The following is a 22,213-nucleotide window of genomic DNA, read 5'->3' on the forward strand; positions in this document are numbered from 1 at the left end:
ATAAAACAGTGAATAGATTTAAAAACCATCGTACTTCTATAAGAAAATTTCAAAAAACAAGAGAAAGAAGACGTACAGGTTCCTTTAAATGCGAAATTAAAGACCACATAGGCGTTGCAGAAGCTTCAAGTTCAGCAGAAAAAGCAGCATAATATGCATTAGATTCAAACTCTACGTGTGCCTGTAGTTCTCGTTGATTTACATTCATGCCTAATAAAGTAAAACAGACACACACATAAAAATAATATGAAGCATGACATTTCAATGGCATCGTATGGATCATAGAACTTTAGAAATGAAGGGAAGCATTAAAGAAAAATGTGTGCAAGCAAAACTTACATCAACTTTATACAAACCTTGGAAAAGTGACAGAAATTGAAACCATGTTTTGACTAGCTCTGGGTCACTCAGAAACTCTAAAGCAACTGGTTTATGAGTTAGAACATTATTCATATCACTAACTAGCGGCCAATGGCTATGCTCTTTCATAATGCGGTGACTGCAATCAACAACCAGATGAGTGTTCTTGTCGGGACCTTGTTAGAAGAAAATATTTACATATTTCTATCAATAAAAGGTTTGTGCATTAATCATTCACACAATATATAAGATAGAAAACTTAAACGAAATTTCAGAGGCTGTACTAACTTATAAATGGAAATGAATCCAACCCATGAAAAACAAACCAAAACTCTTTCTCTGAAGACATACGTGTCTCCCCAATTATTCCTTTCACTACCAATTTTAGAACCTATAATGGGATATATATATCCTGATGGGAGTGAAGGGTTAAAATATATATCACTAAAGAGGTGAATATATTATTTCACTGGACTTAAATTGATGAAAACCATAAAAAAATATGTAGGAAATATAAGTTTTACGGGATATCGTTTTTTCTCTCCCTTTAATTATTACTATTCCAATTCAAAAGATGACAGGAACCTGAAAGAAACATTATAGAATTTGGATTCTTGCCATTGCACTGACCAATGTATGGAATCAAAAAATAGATGTCTTAGAAATACTTTTTTGTATTTGAAAAAAAATATTATCAGGAGGATAATATAAAATAGTTGAGTATACTATATGTATTAGTAATATGGAATAGGAGATTCAAAATGAAGAAAAGTAACTAAAATTGATTAAAGAAAAAGATTTAATAAGTCTGACAATAAAAAATAAAAGTTTCATGGTTTCTTTCGATAATTGAAGATGAGAGTGTAGTTCATTTACCAATATCAAAGATGCAATCTTCTTTCAATGCCCTAGAACAGTTGAGATGGGCACACATTATTCCTCCATTTTTTTGTCTTCCAAAAATTTTCTGTCTTCAAGAGATATTCTAGTCGAACTCAGATGATACTAATAGTATTCCATGTGTAACCCGACACACCATCTTTGAAAAAAATAGCGTCCCATCTGACCAGAAAGAATAGCTAGCTCAAAAATGAGCACAGCATAATAAAATGTAATTCTTTGATGCACATTGTTCTTAGTCTCAAATCTCAAAGTATTAGGTACTCTTCCAATAATTAAGAATTTTGAGAACTTGTCTGAATAAATTTCTGGAAGTCAAAAGAACAAATCTTTTTCTAAAGCAGCCATGATGATAGCGACAATTGAGCAACACCAAGTTGTAGAATGTTACAAAATTTGTTCAGCCACTATGATGGGCGAGATAATGTTGGTAACAATTGAGTAAGTACGCGTTTCTCAAGAAGTGATGAGAAGTCATCAATGGAGACTGCACTTTCCTTCATGGCTTACATTTCGTCTATCACAATTATTGCTTTTTTGATTGGTTGCTCTATATTTCCTGGTTGAGCAAAGGAATGATTTTAATTTTATGTAATAATGTAGAATCCCTGTATTTATTTTCATGTGTTCTTTTGTATTTGAGCAATTATGGTGAAATGTATTTTGAAATTTTGAATTTAACTATTATGCAGGGCTCCCACTCAAAAAATGAGAAAAAGTAAGAAAACGCAGGAATAAAAAGTAGGATGGGGGAGGGTAACCCCCTTAGACAACATAATCATAGCATAATGGAAAAAAATCCCTAAAAAAATGGTTTTTTTGCAAAAAAAAAAATTAATTTTGAATTAACTTTTTTTTTCATAGCACTATTTCAATTTCCTATAAGATTGACTCAAGCCAAAGCAATGATAAATGACTTGGTTACATAACCAATTTTTGGCCAAAACAGTGTACTAGCAACCACAGATAATTCTTTGCTGTCTCTCCTCATATGTATCACATTCTTCTTTTGGAGTCTTCCAAAGTGCAGAGCTTGTCAACTCTCTTTGACAAGGCAAAGCAAATTTTTAAGACTTACGTTTTTTAAGAATGACGCTCCTTCGAGACCACTTTCAAAAGCACAGTGCAAAATGTGTAGATTGCAAGATCCGATGTAAATAAGGCAAGGTGAACCTGTTTTATTGTGTTGTCCATCATTTTTTAAAGGGATTTGTTCACATTTTACTGTTCAATGCCAGTGTAATCATTTTTGACAAATGAAGCACTTTCATTTCTAGCTCTTTGCTGAGCATTGTAAATATTGTTTATGCCTCTTCATGCCTTAAAAATACAGAAGACAACTGAATGCTATTGGGTAGCACCAGAATCACCAAACCTAGAATAGGCCTATGTATCCAACTGCTTTGAAATGCAAACTGTTGTTTCACCTATTTGCACCGTAATTTTTAATGATGAATGTTAGTTAGTGTCCAAGACTAGGAAGTAATAAATACAAAATTATTTTTCCCATCCAGACAGAAGTTTTTAATGACTACTATACTTGTTGAACCCTCAAACTAAGCAAATGAAAAATTAATCAACCAACTGGTCCACATACACCCTCCCCCCCCCCCCCAAATAACCTTAAAAATAAAATTTCTGCTTCAATGATTTTCTGCTCAATTAAAATCAATTACACAAATTTTATCGATAGGATTTGGTAGGAAAAGTATGACAAAAACTAGAAAGTAGGGCATTTTACCAAAAAGTAGGAAAAATAGGACGAGTGGGAGCCCGGATTATGTAACTGCTATTTCTACATAGAAATTGCATGCTGCTGAAAAGAATTTTGTGGTCTTAACAAGTGGATTCCAGCACTTTGGAAAAAAAAAATCATCTTGGCTCAGCCAGGAAATGAACAACACAAGCAGCCACCCATCAGAAAATAACAAATTTTATCAATTGAGAGCAGTGTAAGAAAATCAGGGAAGAAGTGTAAATACAGGCTCTGTCAATGACTTTGCGCCACTTCTGCAGATTTTTGTCACTCAGATGGGTAAAACATCAATAAAAACCTGGTCCATTATGTTGGTTCAATTGCCATTTGCAACATAGCATTTTGATATAAACTATTCTAATTCACAAAGACCAATACTGTGAAATTAGTGTATTTGAAGAAAGTGTATGTGATGTAGAAAGTATGAGGTAATCAATTTCAGTTGCTTGGGATAATTGATAGCAATGAAGAATTTCAATAACTACGGTATCATGAATAGTTAATTAAAAGAAGTTTTGTAAAAAATTCCAACTATCAAAATATGGATCATGAATTGAAATAGGAAGATATAGGAATAGAAACATTTAAGCTATACGTTATCTGAAAGATCCTTACATTGTAAAGTACTTAGTTTGGATATGCCGGACAACATGTTGATCAAACTCTTCACCATAACGTGAAGAAGGGCATATTCTTTTGTCATTCTATAAGCCAGCTGCTCATTGCTGAACAGCTGAACACTCACGTGAACAACTCTGTTTGCTAATAAGTCTGTATCAGTTGACTGAGCTAACATTTTACCAATTTTGCTGTAATGGTGTACAAAGGTTTTTGTGAATGCCTCCTGAAATTAGAAGAAAAAAAATCAGTAGGCTACAATCACGAATCAGCAAATAAACTTCATATAATATCCAATATGTATATAGACAATTAACCAAGGTTAATTATTCTGCAATCAATCCAAATGAGATCTTTGGTATGATCCCTAAAAATGTACAAAATGAAAGTCTGCAATGAGTCTGCATATATATATATAAAATTTAGCTTATATTTGAAAGTAATTTTGGTGAAATCAGATTTTATATATTCTGAATAAAATACAGTCGAACCCTAACATAATGAAGTTCTAGTTAACAAATTCTTCAATTTAATGATTTTTTCAGAAGTTCTTGTAAGTATATTCATATTATCTCAACCCGATATGTTTTTACTCTATTTAATTAATAAAAATGTTGTATTATCTGATGTAGACATCTGGAATAGAAACATCGTTACATATGTGGCAGAGTTTCACCTATGCTTTGGCGTTAAAAATCAATTACACAGATTATGAGCACCAAGCTACCGGAAAAAGAAAAATATACAGTTGTTGCATGTCAGTGTATATAACATGTTCACGTCTTTTCATGTGTGTGTGAATTTTTGTAAATAAATTCATGTTTTGATTGTTGACAAGTTGTCTTATAATTAGAGTGGAGTCAGATATGTATATATATATATATATATATATATGCGTCATCAAACTAACTCAGTAAGCATTCCAAATGTGGTGGTTTGGCGTGGAATGATGTAAGAACATTATTTGGCATGTAGCTGAGTAAAGGTAGGCCAGATTCTTATGTTCACTTTCTCACGTGTCTTCTCTGTATTCTCTGGGGTGTTAACAGTGCAATTCCGTTCGTATTGGTATTGAAGTTTGCACGCTCATAATGACGGATCCGAAACCTGGAAATTCAGGAGATGAGAAAGTTTAATCACAATGTGGTTGTGTGCCTGTCAAAGTACCAAATTTTTGGCCGAACAATGTGAACTTTTGTACAACTTGAGTCCAGTTTCAGGGTGTATGGTATTACTTTTGAGCAGACAAAACTCGAACATTAGTTGCTTTGTTAGACCCTGAAACGCTGTCACATGTTACAGACGTAATTTGCGACCCCCCCCCCCCATTAGATCGGCCTTACTCTCGCCTAAAAGCCTGTTTGCTTTCAGAATTTGAAATTTTTCACACGAAAAAAATTCAAGCATTACTTGAGGATGTTGAGTTAGGGGATTGCTCACCTTCAATGTTGTTAAGGAAAATGAGAGATCTCAGCGAAGGTCACATTGATGATAATTTTTTGAAAAATTTATGGTTGCGTAGATTGCCGTCAGTGCAAACCGTCCAAGCTATTAGTTCTGAAAATTTGGACAAATTGGCACAGATGGCAGATAAAATTTGCATATGCACTGCTGTCTCGGTTGCTTCTGTAAATGCCTCGCATTTGACCACTGGTAAAAGAGATGAAAGTGCAACACTAGTTGATCTCAAACACCAGGTAAATGAATTAAAAAACAAGTAGAAAATTTGACACAATTGAATCACTGACGATCTAACAATAATCAAGGTCAATATAGCTCTAATTCTAGAAATCGTAATGCAGTATAAAAAGGAAAATTGGCTTTGTTGGTACCATTTTCGATTTGGAGAAAAGGTAACTAAGTGCATTTCGCGCTGTTCCTGTGGGTCAAAAAACGAATCAAGCCATTAGAAGTAGCAGCGGCTTCTAGGAATTTGGTTTGAAGTTGCAGGCTTTATGGGAAAGATCGCTTAAATAACACTGAATATTTGATAGATACAGGTAGCGATGTTTTATGCTATTCCAGATCATTTACGAGTAAAGAAACTACTGCCAACACATATAATCTCTATGCTGCGAATGGGACATGCATAAAAACATATGGTGTCAAATTGCTCACTTTAGATTTGGGATTACGCCGTACATTGCAGTGGCCATTTATCATTGCCGATGTCAGCAAACCTATTATAGGGGCTGATTTTTTGCAGCATTTTGGTTTGCTTGTAGACATTAAAATACACAACTTAATTGACCCCTTGACAAATCTCTCTCATGTTCATGCAGTTTATGTGACATTCAGGCAGTAAAAACAATCTCGGACAAATCTGTGTATGCCGATCTTTTGCTCAAGTATAAAGAGATCACACAGTTAAATAATGCACATCAAAATATTGTAAAGCATAACACATTACATTTTATACCAACCATAGGCCCTCCTGTTTCAGCCAAAGCACGCAGATTAAATCCTGTGCAGTGGAATATAGCCAAGCAAGAATTTGATTATATGCTAGATAAGGATATTTGCAGGCTTCCAAAAAGTAATTGGGCCAGCCCTTTACACATGGTTCCCAAGGGTTCGTGGGTGGTGACCCTCGGGTGACTACAGAGCTCTGAACCGCATTACTGAACTGGATAAGTACCCTGTACCTCACATTCACGATTTCTTGCAAATGCTAAATGGAAAGTGCATATTTTCTAAAATTGATTTAGTTTGCACCTACCACCAAAAATTCCAGTTAATCCATCTGATATAAACAAGACTGCCATAATAACACCATTTGGGTTATTTGAATTTCCATTTCTAAATTTTGGCCTCTGTTCAGCAGCACAAACTTTCCAAAGATTTATCAATGAGGTTATGTGTGGCTAAGACTATTTTTTCATACATTGACGATATTTTGGTTGCTAGTGAGAATCCGAAGCAGCATAGGCAGCATTTGGAAGAATTTTTTGGAATATGGTATTGTCATTAATTTGAATTTGGCAAAGAGGAAATTGAAGTTTTAGGTCATACAATCAATCAAAATGGTTGTTGTCCTACTAAAGAAAAGGTTGATGCAATCTTGAATATTCCCAAATCTAGTGATATTAGCCAACTTGATTTTTGAGGATGATAAATTTCTATCACCATTGCATTCCAGACAGTGCAGTTATTCTTACACCTTTAAATAAGTTGCTGGTTGAGGCAAAAAAAATGACGAGCGGGAAATCGAATGGAATTTGGACTTACAAACAAGTTTCGAAAAGGCAAAAAATGCCATGGCTGAGGCAACTTTATTGTATCATCCTTCAGCGAATGCTAAAATGGCTTTGGTCACTGATTGCAGTGGTTTTGCGATGGATGCTGTATTACATAAAGTAACACCTGATGGCCCAAAACCTCTTGGATATTTTTCAAAAAAGCTGTCACCAGCACAATGCAATTATTCAGCTTATGATAGGGAATAGCTTGCTGCATATTCAGCAATTCAGTATTTTAGGTATTTGTTAGAGGCTAGGCCCTTTACTTTATTTGTGGACCATAAACCCCTCATATTTGCGTTTCAGCAAAAACAGGATAAATGTTCACCTCGTAGGCTTAGGCAGCTTGACGTCATTTCACAGTTTACCACAGATATTCAGTATTTACCAGGTAAAAGTAATATTGTAGCGGATAGTTTATCCCACATTTGTGAAATTCAATTCTCCTCATTGGCAGACATATAGTTATGGAGCAAAATGCAATCTGAAGATAAGGAAATGAAAAATATCCTGGAACGTAATATTGAATATAGTGTAGAATTAATGAAACTGAGAATGTGCCAGCTTCTGATATTCACCTCTATTGTGATAATTCTGCTGGGTAAATAGATTTTATGTCCCTCAAACCTTAAGAAAAAAGGTTTCGAACAGGTGCATGGCTTATCCCATGCTGGCATTAAGGCCACTACGCAATTAATCAATAGCCATTATTTTTGGCCTAATCAAAACAAAGACATAACTGTTTGGGTGTAGAACATGTTTGCTGTGTCAGAAAACCAAGGTGCATAAGCATACCAAGTCACCTTTGACATAATGTTTAGTCCCGATGAACGTTTTTCACATGTTCATATAGACTTGATAGGACCACTTTCTCCATGTCATGGTTTCCGTTACTGTCTAACGATGGTAGATAAATTCACGAGATGGCCAAAGTGTCGCCAGAGCATTGTTACATGGGTGGATTACATGATTTGGTACACCTTAGAGGGTAACATGCGATGGGATGGACAGTTTGAATCTGGTCATTTTCAAGCTTTTTCCCGAATGCTTGGCATCCAAATTGCAAGGACAGCTGCATATACTCCACAGTGCAATGCAATGGTGGAAAGGTTCCATAGGCCACTCAAGCAAGCTTTGATATGGCAGATGCTAAAACAAGTCCTGGAAGGCCTTGACTCAGACTGGTATGAAGCTTTCTCATTGGTTCTTCTTGGATTAAGGTCAGCATACAGGAGTGACCTTGATGCCTCAACAACCCAGCTGACTTATGGCTCCTCACTTCATCTTCCTGGTCAACTGTATGACGATGAGTAATTGTCCAACCCTCTCGACTACATTGACCTATTGCAGAGGATCATCAGCTCTCTGAAACTAACGAATCCTGTGCGGCATGGACTTAAAAAAAAGTTCTGAAGGAGCTCACCACCTGCACTCATGTCTTCATGCTGCTGTACATGAAATCAAAACCAGATAATTTGCACTTAAAAAATTTCCAACTTCTAAACCCCAAATTATACATAAAAAATTATCATATCAAAATGGTATTCATTGTTATGCCCAGAATGCTTCTTAAAGCAGAATATATTTTGATAACTGAATGTTTTAACTGAATAATTATGATAAGTGTTTTTGACAAACTTGATCATAATGGTACAATTATATGATAAATGAAAACTTTTTTTAATAGGCTGCACTATTATTCTAAATACTTTATTACAATTTCAATCACCCCATCTCCCAATGTAAAGAATAAAGAAAACAGAACTAAAAAGATTCAGAAGAAAAAGTATATGGGAACTTAAGCTGCAGTCCCTTGACCAATCTTATTGGTGACTGTAATAAAAATAAGTGTTTTCTAATAAATACCTTATAATTCTGATCAGTCATCATATTGAGAAGAAGGCAAACCAGTTTCTGAGGAAATTCATATTTTATAGTCCAGTAAACAAGTTCATCTAAAAATGTTCGATGTTCTAATTCTTCATTTGGTTTGTCTGAAACAAGAAAGGCATTTGTATAGTAAAATGAATTGGGAAATATATACAGGGGAAAAAATATATTAATGTTTAAAAAAATTATTTCTGATCATGGAACATAAAATTTTATGTATGAATTTGTACATACAGTTATTGATAGATAACAAGGCAATACATTTTGTTGTATTAACTACACATATGGCTGAGGCGAATTGCCACAAAGCAAATAACTAACACTTCACCCCTAGAGGCACAGCTGTAACTGGAATTTTTGTGAGAAGGAGCAAACATGATTTTGTGCCCCCACCACTGAAATTTAATGATATGTAATGTTATTTTTGTTCTATTTACCACCTGCAAAACTTTGTTTCCTAGGGCAGTTGCGCCCCCCCCCCGCCCTAAAGTTCCAACCCTGTCAAGAAGATTGATAGAAAGTCTGATTGAAAAGAAATAAGAGTTTTTGAAATAGTGTGGCACTGAGTTGATGTTCACCCGCAAGCTCACTAGGACACACACAATGTACTATTTCATCCAGTTTGTCCAACAGTGTTGTGAATGCACAGAAACAGCTCTTTTTCTGTTGTAATAAATTTCACCACAATAGAATAAAAATTTGTATAAGTTATGCCAAAACTTGTCATAATTTTGGCAATATTAAAAAATATATATGCACAGACATAATAGCCTAATACATACATAGACTTTTATAATAATCCAGCTGAGCCTTTCCAGTAATCCAGCATTTTTAAATGGGTTTTCTTCAAGCGTAGAAGAGGAAAACATGGCACTTCATTTCTGTGCGCAGAAGTTTTTTATTTAAATGGGCTTTTTCAATTAACCTCAAGTAACACTGGTGGTGCCTGAGTGGTGCAGCGTGAGATGTTCATCTTCCACCATGAAGGTTACTGTCAAGGTCCATGAGTTTGAATCCAGGCAAGAATATTAGAAACAATTTCTTCACCTACTGAGTCTGGGGCAACCACCAATAGAAGGTGCCTTTATTTCCCACCCAACTACATTGGTTTGAAAGTACTGTATGGCGATATATAACTGAAGTAGGTGTGCAGTATAGTAGTTAGCACTGGTGATTTCAGACCTGGTCTGATAAGTGCTGGATTAGCAAGAGTCTACTATAATTGAATCATTAATATGTGACCTATTATATTTACTTATCTTTTTACAAACAGCCAAGAGATGCCACTCACCAGCATCTGTATCATCATCATCATCAGGAGAACCTGTAGAAGATGCATCAGAAAATGGAAGTGGCAAAAGAGGAGGTGGTGGTGGAAGTAGAGATTGTTCATGGTCTGCTTCGCTGTCAATATCAAGACCAACGACCATCTGCGCAACAGTTTCTGGTTTCACTGAATCTCTATCTGAAAATTTATAAAACAAAATTTTTTATTGAAAAATTTAGTTTCATAAGCCTGACAATTCATAAATATAATGCTAACCTGTTGTGTCTACACTGAAATTTTTAAGTGAAAATCATGTCACTTTGTCATTGCATAGAATAAAATAAAAAGCTTCTGTTTAAAAATATTCCATTTCAATTTTTCCTTTTGCAAATACCTCACAGGACTAAAACAAACAAAAGATTAACATATTCTTTAGGGATTAAATTGTTAAGCACCAGTGACCAAAGCTGCTCTAAGCAAAAGTTTATCGTCAGGACTGATTCCATGTACTAACATAACAATGTTATGTTATGCATTCATACGTGTATGTATGTTATATTATAAAAGCTGAAGCCAAAAACCCACTTAAGTAACTGTAAACCTATAACAAAATATCTGAAAAAATATGGGTATAAATTACCTTCAGTTGGATTAGGAGTGATTAGCGGATTAGGCTGAATGAGAGCTTTTGTCATGACATCTCGCATGGCAGCTCCCATCTCACTGTGCTGGTGCAGCATGGTCAAAATGCCATCAGCTTCTTGAATTGTAGTTAAATGCCTATCAGGACCATCTAAAATAGAATTGTAAAACAATAAGAAATGATAGAAGACCAAGAAATAAAAATGAATTAGATGAAAATGTTTTAATAAGATCAATAAATATTCACTTTTTTTTTTTTTTTCAGGCTACAAGACAATGATTTCCTCGCATTGATCAAATAAAGTTTCAGGATGCAAAAAAAAAACCACTGAAAATTTCTAAGAAATATCATCTTTGCATATTTAGGTAACTAGGGTTTCCAAATTCCCAACATTTAGAAAAACCTAGCAATATACTATCAAATGAGTTGTGGCAGAAGTGTGCATGTATACCTAATAATCTGTGTCTGTATCTAGTGTTGTGCACAAATTTTATTACAGCCATCTATTTTTTAAGCAATGAATAGCTTAAAAAGTAGAATTTAAAAAATCCATAATGGTACAAATATTGAACCAATACATTTCATGAATGAATGAAATGTACATGAACATTTCATTTGATATTTGTACTGTTATGAATCTGTTGCTCTCTTGTGGCCACATCTATTAATGGAGAGATTAGCTCACATTCATGCCTCAAAGTTGGTAACCAAAAGAAACCAACTTCAGCTGACCATCATTGCATTGTCTGTGGGGTTAAAACCTGGATCCTTGTGATGCAAATCTGTCTTTATGACCACACAGCAACTAACCTTCCAAGAGCCAAGTAAACTTGGGAAAAATTGGTGTCCTATAAAATACAAATGCCACAACAGACAAAATGCTCAATGAGGTAGCTGGAAAAAGATGCCCATGACATGATATTTTTTAAATATGGATGTCGAATAATGTATCTAAACTACATAAAAAATACAGCAACCCAATAGGAGCAATAAAAAACCAATAATTATGATAAAATATAAATATACTGCCCATAAAAATTATATGTGTGTGGTTGTCTAAAAAAACTGTGATTTAATCAATCAAGATTTGAACCTTAGACCTCTAGGTTCACAGTCAGATGTCCTACTACCTACACCAACATGACCAAAATATAGAATGACCCAATGGAGCTCCATACAATAAGTCGTTCCACCTGATACATTATCCTGGATCTGGACTATAGTAATACCCTTGTAAATGTGAAGGAGTCATCAACGGCTAATTTTTATATTGTGTTCGTGTATTTCTGGTGAAACTTTTCAGCCAAATGAAAAAAAAAATTTTAATTAAATATTTAATTTCTGTGAACTGAATTTCACAAAATATTTTACAAAAAAATATATGCATAGCCTGTGGTACACATACTACTGAGTAGCATGTCATTTTTGGGGCATGTGTACAGGCCTCAACAATTGAAGAAATATGCTGTCACTTTTTTATTACAATATTATGTTTTACAGTGCAATTCTTTAGCTCTGTTTACCAAAATCTTGAACATATAATGAATGAAGTCAAAAATACTTCACAGTCTAATAGGTTTTCTAGCAAGCTAATCTAATCTGTGGGAAAACACCAACTTAGTGTATGACATTTGAAATAAACCAAGATTTACGGTAGCAAAAACCAATTCAAACTATTTAAACTTGGCTAGTAAAACAAAGGTTTCCAAAATGCAGAGAATAGACAAGGTTCAAATCAGCTAATTCATTGAATCCAGATTTTCTTTAGAATTTCCCAGAATGTTACTCAAATTTTTCAGCGCACTGGTATTCTCAGCATGCTGGTCTCCCTTGCAATTTCCTGGCATGATAGCTAATATAGGAGGAATACGTGATACATTGAAAATATATGAATTCAATATAAAAATCTAAAATTTACCTAATTTATAGCCTTTCCTCAGATGCTGGATTAACCTGAGAAACACTCTTGGAAGAAATGCTTCAGCTACACAGAGCAGCTCATGTGGAGGTTGAACTATATCATGATTGTCCCTTGGACCATGCCTGTGACAAAACCTATAAGTGTTAACACTATAAATGATATGATCCTTTTTTATAGCTTCCATTTTTTTCCTGATGGAAATATGTGTTGTTTAAAGGAAAAAAAATTACAACTCAAATCACAAGCAGGAATAGATGTGGCAGGCAGAGTTGTCTTAAGAGCATTATAGGCCCCCTGAGCTAAATAAGCTTTCTTAGACCCCTGTCCAGGCCGCAAATATCTTTATACTAGTTTACATACTTACTAGGGATGGGACAAATAGTGATTTGGCCAAATAGCCAAATATTCGGCTGATGGTTTGGCCGAATACCGAATATTCTGCGGCGGAATATTAATTTTCTTAAAATTCATCAAAATTATAAATAAAATTGGTGTTTTTAATTGAAAATTAAATTATTGGTAATTTTAAATTATATTGAGTTTTAATTATGCAATTCATCATTTAAATAAATATTAAAAACTGTGGTAATTGAAAGATTTTCATTATCATGATACTGACAATCAAATTTAATGATAATTGATGATATACGGTCAAACTTGGTTAATTCAAAGTCCAAAGTTTGATTTATCCAAAATTAGAATTATCCACTTAATCTACCCTAGACCTTCAAAAAGGCTAAAAATTTCAACTTATTCCTCAACATTCAATGGGAAGATAGGATAAAGAAAAAAAAGGGATAATAGTTATGAATTATTAAAACTTTATCTCAGTTGCAAAACTTTCCCAAATTTGAATTAGTTATAATTATAATAATTGATCTTTGCTACTGTTCTGGAACCAAAATCACTGCAGAATTTCCTTACCATGCTTAAAGCCTTATTTAAGGGAGACAGTTCATGATTATCAGTTATGGACGTTTCCAAATTTTGCTTGTCATTCTTATGCTATCAATGCAATATACTTTCATTAACACATAATTTGTACTTTGACTATAAAAAGATTCAGATTTAGAATGGTACACCTTGATCCATAGGTTCAACATAATCGATATCGAGTAATACACGTTTTTGATGTACTCCAGCTGATCAATATCGAAATGGGCATTAAATCATCAAAAAAAGAATAGAGGAAAACAAAATATACAGAACTTTTGTTTTGAAAATTTGTTGTGCGTTTAACAACTTGGTCAAATAAAACCAAGTGTGTGACTTCCTTTAGAAGTTTTCCAAACGAAATTTGCGGATAAAAAAATCTTAATTTTTTCCTTTCCAACTTTTGAATTATGCAAAACATTTGAATTAAACAAGAAATTTCATTATTAACTTAGACAACTCAAGGGGAGTTTGCTTGAATTATCCAAACTTCAACTATAGGTATTTGATAATTCCTGTATATTGTATTTTAATATTATTTAAAGAATCAATTTTTTTCAACACTTGTCACAGTTTTGCATCTAATCAAGAAAATGTTAACCATTATTTACTCTCAATTAGTAATGAATTATAAAATTTACAACTTATTTTTCATCTTTAAATGTTCTTTGCCCCTTTTGCCCCTTTCATTAGATTAATATATTTCCTGTGTAGATAAATCCTTCAGTTAGGAATTTGTGTAATTCATGCTCACTTCCACCTCATTGCAGAAAGATTATATTTTCAGTTTCAGGTTTTCTTTATCCTAGAAATTCATCCTGCCATAGCTTCTCTTCAAAGAGGTACACAAATTCATTTTTTACATCACAATAAAATATAATCAGCAAATTTTTAATTTATGTGAAAAATTCCAGTTAATACAGTTTTTAAAACTAGTTTTTATGTGCTTGGATTTACACAGATATTCAGCCGAATACCTAAGCATTATTTGGTCAAACCAAATATTCAGCAAAAGGGCCAAATTACTGAATAGTGGCTGAATATTCGTCCATCTCTGATACTTACTATATATATTTCAACCTTGCCTTATTTTTATGAGGCCCACTCTGCACTTGAGAGCCACACTCAAGTGGGTTCATGCATTATGACAGCACTGGTGCCAGGTTGCCATTGATAAAATGAAAATGCTATAATCAAAGTTCAAGCTTTCCTGATAACCAACCAGTACTAAATTTTCATACAAGTCTTCATAGAAGATGTAATTTCAAATGTATCTTAATTACAAAAGAAAGTATATTACCCGGATTCTTTCATGACGCTTTTATCTCCACAATCACAAGCTCCTCCAGCTTGACTTCGAAACATATTGAAGTCATGTCCCTCATGGTTTCCTCGTTGAAAGCAATCAGAGCATAAAGACATGCAAGGCGATATTCCACACGTACGACATCGGTATGCAACGAAATTAGCTGTCCAAACAAGCCCACAAGTAATGGAAGTATCATATTTTCTTACTGTTAATAAAATAAATAGAAACAGTTGAAATAAGTTATAAAAATAATATATTTTGTACTTATTAATCACTCCTGGTCACATTCATAATGATAGGTCTTTGGCATTTATTTGTCAGCAGCTTTTATGTTAATTTTTGCTGTTTTTCGTCATCAACAGAATGTTTCAGTACAAAATCAGGGCTTCTCTATTCACGTCCATCACTAACAGACTCTGATTTTTCATTGCCAAGAGAACACGATCAATGTTATAGCTTATTGTTGTTGATATTTAGGCTATTTGTCAGCAGTTTCATAGTGTTTGTTTTCTTTAATTTTCTTTCTCCACGAGAATACAACCCAAGGATTCTTAACCTATGGGTCGCAACCAAAACTTGTGTCACAGGGACGCCTGCGATGGGTTATACAACTCTACTGACAATCCGGTTATAAATCAATTTGTTGCATCATGGCCCCTATATCTTTGATCCGGGTACCTAGGCGGAAATCTTTGAAGGCCCCCTCCCTTAGTGAATTCACAGCATAATACTGGTACATACAGTACCTTGGGTTAAATTATAGTTCCTAAAAATAATGAGATTTGTTTCAGGCTAGAACCACACCTACCCTTGTAGGGGGGGGGGCATGTGTTGCACCACCGGTTTCAGAAGTGTCTTAAAGATTTCAGTGGCCTGGGCTTGGACAGTGAAGTTTTAGGGGCCCCTTGAGCCATAATTTTATGAACAGTATATTTGGGGAAAGAGTTCTGTATCCTCCAAGATACAAAATTATTACAGAATGATTTGTTTGATTTAGGTTCTTGGGTGGCTCACCTGTTAAAACGTCATGAACTGGCTCCATCTATTTCAAAAACTGAATATTTTACCAATCAGATTTGATAAGAATTTTTAAATTAAAAAATATACCGATGGGTTGCAAAGTTGTATGGGGCGTTGATTTTGGGTCGTGGCTGAAAAAGGTTAAGAACCCCTGATATAGCCATAAGATAACCAATAAGTACAGAAAATTCATAAAAACCATTCCTAAAGTTAATGAAATTCATGTAAAAACCGAATAATAAGAATAGCATTTGAGAGTAATGTTATCTACCACCCAATGTTATTAAATTATTTTCTTGTAAATTTTCAAAGTTTTTGAGAGTAAAACATCATCTGTTTAAAAAGCTCCTTTGTTTGCCTAGAAATGCAGCTATTTGCAGGGCGATAAAAGAAAAGAAAAAGCCATAATTTCTACTGTTGCAACTTCTTGAATGTTTGAGTATTCAGAAAAAAAATAAAAAGCGCACTAAAGCTTTAGAATCAGACAAAATCAAGAGTGGAAAATAAGAGAAGCAAGTCAAAAGAAAAATGGAATCAATGATGGAATCAATGGAATCAATCAAATTTGACACAAAATGGTTCAATGATTTTGTGTCACTTTTAGGTCATCAAACTCAAAAAGTGCTCAAAAATACATTAAGTAATAAAAGTTTACATTAAGTAATAAAAGTTTAGTTTGAGTATAAAATGTGTTTTCAAAGTAACATTTCCAGATATTATTACATCGTAACCACGGCTAAAATAAAAAGTTCATCACCTTGTTTAATTTTTCCCTGAAAAAAGTAGTAGCACAGAAAAGTGCAAACTAAATAGAGTTTTCAATGGAAAGTGCTATTACCGACATCTCTATTAAACATATTTTTCCCCCTTAATATAGTGGGGTTTTTTCACAGTTACGATCATAATTATAAAGCATATTTTTGTCCTTTTTATTCATTTTTGAGTGACCCACTACTGCTACATACACAAAGTGCACACATTATTTTTTAAAACATTTTGAACTGGGTCTTCAAATTTTTATTAAATAATAATGATAGATAAGAGTTTAGATAATGATTAAAAATAATTGCATTAAATATATATTACTTCAAGTTTTAAATATAATGAATTAAATGTTCTTAAGTAGCCCACTACTGGTGCATTTACATACAAGATTGCGAGTTTTTGACAGAAATGAATCAGTAATTCTAAATTGGAAAAGCAAACTCTGCAGTATTTTGCATTTGATCGACTTTTACGTGGGAATGCAAAAATTATATTGATGTCTTAATCAGAGGTATTTCTTGACAAACTTGGCATAAACTCTGAAACCAAATTTTGTAGGGTTTGACAAATCAAAAAGAAATTAGGCACGAGCCGAAATTTTTAGGAGGATAGTTTTTTTTAGGGAAAAACCATCTTAAGTAATTTTTTTTTTATTTTCACTCTCCAGGGAACTGGCATTTCAATCAATATGGGTGTGGTTTACAAATTTCGAAAACTTTATGTTCTTCTCAGACTTCAGTTTCATAATCACAAATTAACTCTGAAGTTAACCAATCTCTTTGGTTAAATCCCAGGAGCTTAGCGTAGTTAGGAGTTAAATCTCCAGCAGCATTATAGTTATATTTATCCTCTGAAGACGGTACCCATAACATAGCTACCAACTTTGCAAAATAAAAATTAAAAAGATTTTTGTGCAAATCCAAATTTACACATAAAAATCAATACAGAAGGGATTTTTGAAAAACCATATAGGGATTTTCTATGGGTAAAAGTAGAATGGGGGGATTTCCCCCTTTCAAAAACGTGACTTGGTAGAACTTGGAAAAGTGTATAAAACACTATTATGGTTTTTAAACTACAGAGCATTTCCAGTCAGCAGAGGACTGGTTGCGGAACAACGAAAAATATTCTACTTTGGTGAGGGAATTTGTTTGCCCCTCCCCTTGAAATAGGGATTTTTAACAATTACTGTCAAAATTCTGAAGACAAGAATTTTTCAGGTAGACCAGGGATGGAGTAGAAATTTGGGAGTCTTGGCAGCTATGCCACAGTGTGTCAAAATGGGTTACGAATTTATGGGTTTTCCTTGTTATTCGCTTTACCATTTGTTTCTTATATGAAAACATAAGTTATAACATTAGCATTTAGTGCACAGGACATATAGAAGTATCAAACATTTTCCACATTGTAGAAGATAGAGTGAAAACCACAATAAACGAGAGTCTGTTTTACGAGTAGATGCCAGATTATATGCTGCCAAAAATTGGCAGATTATACACTAAAAATCCTTGAAATAAGCACTAAAAATATAAACCTGCACTTAAAAATGCCGAGATATGTCATGAAATCAAAAATATGTGCAAAAAAATAAAAACAAATTAATCTAATAATACTGAAGTACGGCACTAAAACAAAAAATATACGTAAAAAATGAAAAAAAAAAACATTTAAAGTGCACTTTTGGACAATACTCGGTGGGGAAATATTTCCTTGAAAAAATTAAATATGCTTAAATTTGAATAAAAAAGAAATAATATTGAATTTATAAGAATAATGAGATTAACAGAAAAATGCTAAAAATATGCACTTATTCAAAAATTTTGGTGATGTTATGCATTTGTATGCATCAACTTTAAAAAGTGCTAAACTATGCAAATGCATTTGCATATAATCCGAGCTCTAGTTATGAGTGCCCAGACTTACAAGTAATTCAAGTTACAAGCAAAACAGAAGTAATGATCGGAGAATAGCATCATCACTCCTAATTTGGAAACACGTGTTGTCAACAGCTATGATTAATACATTCACTGCGGATGATGTTACGGTAGTGTCAATACAACATGTAAATAAACACATTTCACAGTGAACATATTAAGCACTCATAATCACCATAACTTTGTCTTTTGCCAAGCAAAGCTTGAAAATGGCTAATCATACCACATGAGTGAGAACTGTTTCTCTATTGTGTTTATATTTTGAATCAGTAAAATCTCAATTAACCAATGGCAAATAATCAGTAAAAAGATTTCAAAATCTCACCAAAGGTAAAGTAGATCCTAGCATGAAAATATTGTCCCAGGCCATTGACTTAATCATTTCAGCAGTATTGATGAGATATCTCGCCTCTTTTTTAAACGTCTCTTATTTAAGCATTTCACAAACCAGATATACCTAGTAGATTTTGCAAAATGCAACACTTTTCCCTATACCCCGCTCACTTTACACCTGCTGAAAATCATAAGGAAGCCTGCTTAATTAAAAAATATGTGTCATTTTATAAGGGGGCGGGGGGTGCAATTTTTACTATACCACACAAAAAGGCCCTGGAAAATGCCGGCATTCAGGATACTATCATGAACTTCAACGATGATGTATAGATCAATTAGTGAACATACACAGTTCAGATTAAGGGAGTAAGATTATATAAAGGCTCGGGTAAATGCCCCACTTAGTACAGCAACTATATTTTGAAACACGCAATTGTGTTTGAATACTCTTTTTATGCATATTTTTGCTTCCTTTAATTTGCATCGTAACTTGTTTAAAATGAATATAACATTATATATATACACACCACATCATTTCTCAAACAGGTAAAATGTATATTTGATTTAAACCATTTTATAATTACTAGTATGAATAGTCACATGCTGGAATATGGGTTCTCGTTTGTGTGGTCCCTAACATACTTATGTTGGAGAGTTGTGTTTAGTGTTCTTGCTGGTGCTGTCATCTGTCCATATTTTAAAGTGAGGATTGTAAACACTCAAATTTTCATGTTTATGTTAATTCTCATGCATGTTACATTAATTCTCATGTTTTATGTAAGTATGTTGAGTCTGCCTGCTGCCTGTGGGAAATTTCTATGCTGCCCATCTATTTTTAGAACCATGAGTGAGAGAAGTGTAATGATTGAATATTTCTACCGCTGTAGATCTGTTACACTGTGACAAGACATTTTAACAGGGTGATAGGCTCGCATCCACTTGAAGTTGGACATTTCTTTTTGATCAATTTTTTTCACACCAGGGTCATTTTCTGCACACGAGAGCTCAGGGACTTACTGTTTATTGCCGATTCCAAACGTGAGCTTTTTTTATTCTCCCAGAGAGATTGATGCACTAACCCCTCTGTGTGGGGCTTCCTGCAGTAGCAATTTCTTTTATGTAGTCAAAGTTGAACTTTATCTACAGTAGTTAAAGTTGGAAACCACGACTATGCCAATCACGACTATGCTCCTGGTATGGTTCAAATCTAGGCCCTCATACTGCAAGTCAGACACTATAACGTTACAGTGGCATTTTGAATAACTGCAAGCTGACAACAATCGCTGGAGTGTAATAAGTATCATATTTGCCTTGTAAGCAAAAAAGCATGTCCAACATATAAACACAATGCATTTCACGAATACCACCTCCTCCCAACCAGATCATGGCCAGTCACTCTATCTCAATGAAGAGATATAAACAGGTGGTCAAAGACCTGGGCCATCGCTAGGTGTGCGTGTGTATATTTGTTGTGAACCCAAAGTGAAGTTTGTTTCTATTATGTGTAATGCTGCCATCTGCCATCAATTCTTCTAACTATGAGTGAAGTGTAATGATTGAATAATCACACCATTGTGGGTCTGTTGGTCTCTGCGGCAAGACAACTGGAGATCAGCTTGCAACGAAGTTGGGTATAACAGAATACCAACTTTAGAATTTTATGAGTAGCAGGATAATGAAGAAAATTAGAGATCTTCAGTATACTACAGGGGGAAACTTTCGAGTTTTTTAATGTACGGGTAACACTGGAGCGAGTTAAACCTATAACTCAAGGTAGAACCGTATTTGGTAAACTCGAACATGTAATGGAATTCCATCGACATACTCATGAGATTTCAAAATCATTGACATTTCAACATAGATATACGTGCAGACTTTAGCTTACAAGGAAACAAACAATTAGTGATCAAGACAAATCAGATTAGGATGAATAATGGGGGAAATTGGACCCTTTCCAAATGCCCACTGAACCATCCCTTTAAATCGGGCCATCGTCGTCGCATGTTTACATTCTCTCGGGAATCGGCGGTGCGATTGCGAAATACTGGACATGATCCATCGAAATGATGGGTCCGACTGAGTAAGGATACAACTGACCTAGCTGGGCATATTCATCTGGCGATTTGCCCCCAGCGATCAACCATCGGCACCAATCGGTCGTGTCCCAGTCGTCGATGGGCTTGGATGGGTGTAAAATGACATCGAACAGTTCGTAAACATCGTTCAAATTGCTACGCGATATGCAAGCAGTTTGTACAAAAGAAGCCGTCCCCCTTTTAGTCCGCATATTTGCTTCTGCAGCCATGTTTGATGATGATTTGAGATGATGACTGCAGCACTCGGTTGTAGGAATTTAGAGGCTCGAAGAGGCCCGATCTTCAGAAGACGAACTCCGTGTTGCAGCTGCTACATATTCTTCTTCTTCTCCTACAGCCAGGCCAAATGATAATAATAAATAGAGTGGTATCGTTTTCGGCTGCTTTTTCTCGGATGTTTTGACGTCCGACGTCAAGCAGCGCCCTCACGCGAGCGCCTACGGCAAATCTACCGACTTTGCTGCTCAATGTTGTTTTTCTTCCTGAAAGATTCTTGTGTGCTGTCCAAGGATTGGTCAAGTAATGACGTCGCGTCAGGGTACAAAAAAAAAAAACTACTCTCGGAGTCAGTGACCATATTTTTTTCGATAAAAGGTGGTAAAATATTCTTATATTGCTAATTATTGCCAAAAACAGAGCCAAAATGTTATACCCTTACGGCCGTATTCACCAACACAGTTTCAACTGCAATCGCAGGTGGAAGGATTGAAGATCGAAACGGATTGGTTAAATTAAGGATTTTAACCAATCCGTGTCGATCACTGATCGTTTAACCTGCGATCGCAGTTGAAACTGTGTTGGTGAATACGGCCGTTAGAGGATAAATATTTCTTCTCAATGGTTATACCATATGGCATTCACTGGTGCAATATTACGCTGTATTGCAATTTTTGTTTCTTGAACCGTACATGTTTGTTGTTGTTACTTACGTTTGTAAGCCTCGTCCCAAGTTGTCGCCTGACGTCAATGAAAACGTTTTTTGGAAGTCATAAAATGTCTCAAACATGACGTGATAAAATGGTCATTATGTCCATTTTGGAAACGTCAAAAATGACCATTTGCAAATAGTAAGACTTTCAGAAGATAGATGGCGCTATTTGAAGAGACGGTGGAAAAAAAAGTATCACTTTCTGGCGCAGGTCGGGTCGAACCATCGTAGCAGTAATCAACTGGTGTTATTTAATGAAGACTTTAACGGCCGTATTCACCAACACAGTTTCAACTGCGAT

At 34.6% G+C, this 22,213-nt stretch overlaps 1 protein-coding gene across 2 annotated transcripts in view; it reads right to left on the reverse strand.

Annotated features, from left to right (window-relative positions):
- Positions 1-21,365, reverse strand: part of Ubr3 (Ubr3 ubiquitin ligase) — a 127,280-nt gene extending 105,915 nt beyond the window's left edge. Inside the window, exons 1-9 of one of the 2 annotated variants that reach the window (XM_089240544.1) lie at positions 20,986-21,365; positions 14,828-15,041; positions 12,592-12,728; positions 10,671-10,823; positions 10,055-10,228; positions 8,740-8,867; positions 3,632-3,860; positions 357-536; positions 77-210 (exon numbers count right to left, since the gene is read on the reverse strand). In XM_089240544.1, the coding sequence (XP_089096670.1) occupies positions 77-210; positions 357-536; positions 3,632-3,860; positions 8,740-8,867; positions 10,055-10,228; positions 10,671-10,823; positions 12,592-12,728; positions 14,828-15,041; positions 20,986-21,193 (1,557 nt within the window). In that variant the 5' untranslated portion in view covers positions 21,194-21,365. The remainder of the gene's footprint in view (positions 1-76; positions 211-356; positions 537-3,631; positions 3,861-8,739; positions 8,868-10,054; positions 10,229-10,670; positions 10,824-12,591; positions 12,729-14,827; positions 15,042-20,985) is intronic. The other variant, XM_089240543.1, reaches the window with a different exon arrangement.
- Positions 21,366-22,213: the final 848 nt, after the last annotated feature.

The sequence above is a fragment of the Pholcus phalangioides genome, unplaced genomic scaffold (genome assembly GCF_987345545.1).
Source record: "Pholcus phalangioides strain wild (caught in Gottingen) unplaced genomic scaffold, Ppha-v1.0 ptg000013l_1, whole genome shotgun sequence".
In the NCBI taxonomy this organism is placed as follows: Eukaryota; Metazoa; Arthropoda; class Arachnida; order Araneae; family Pholcidae; genus Pholcus; species Pholcus phalangioides.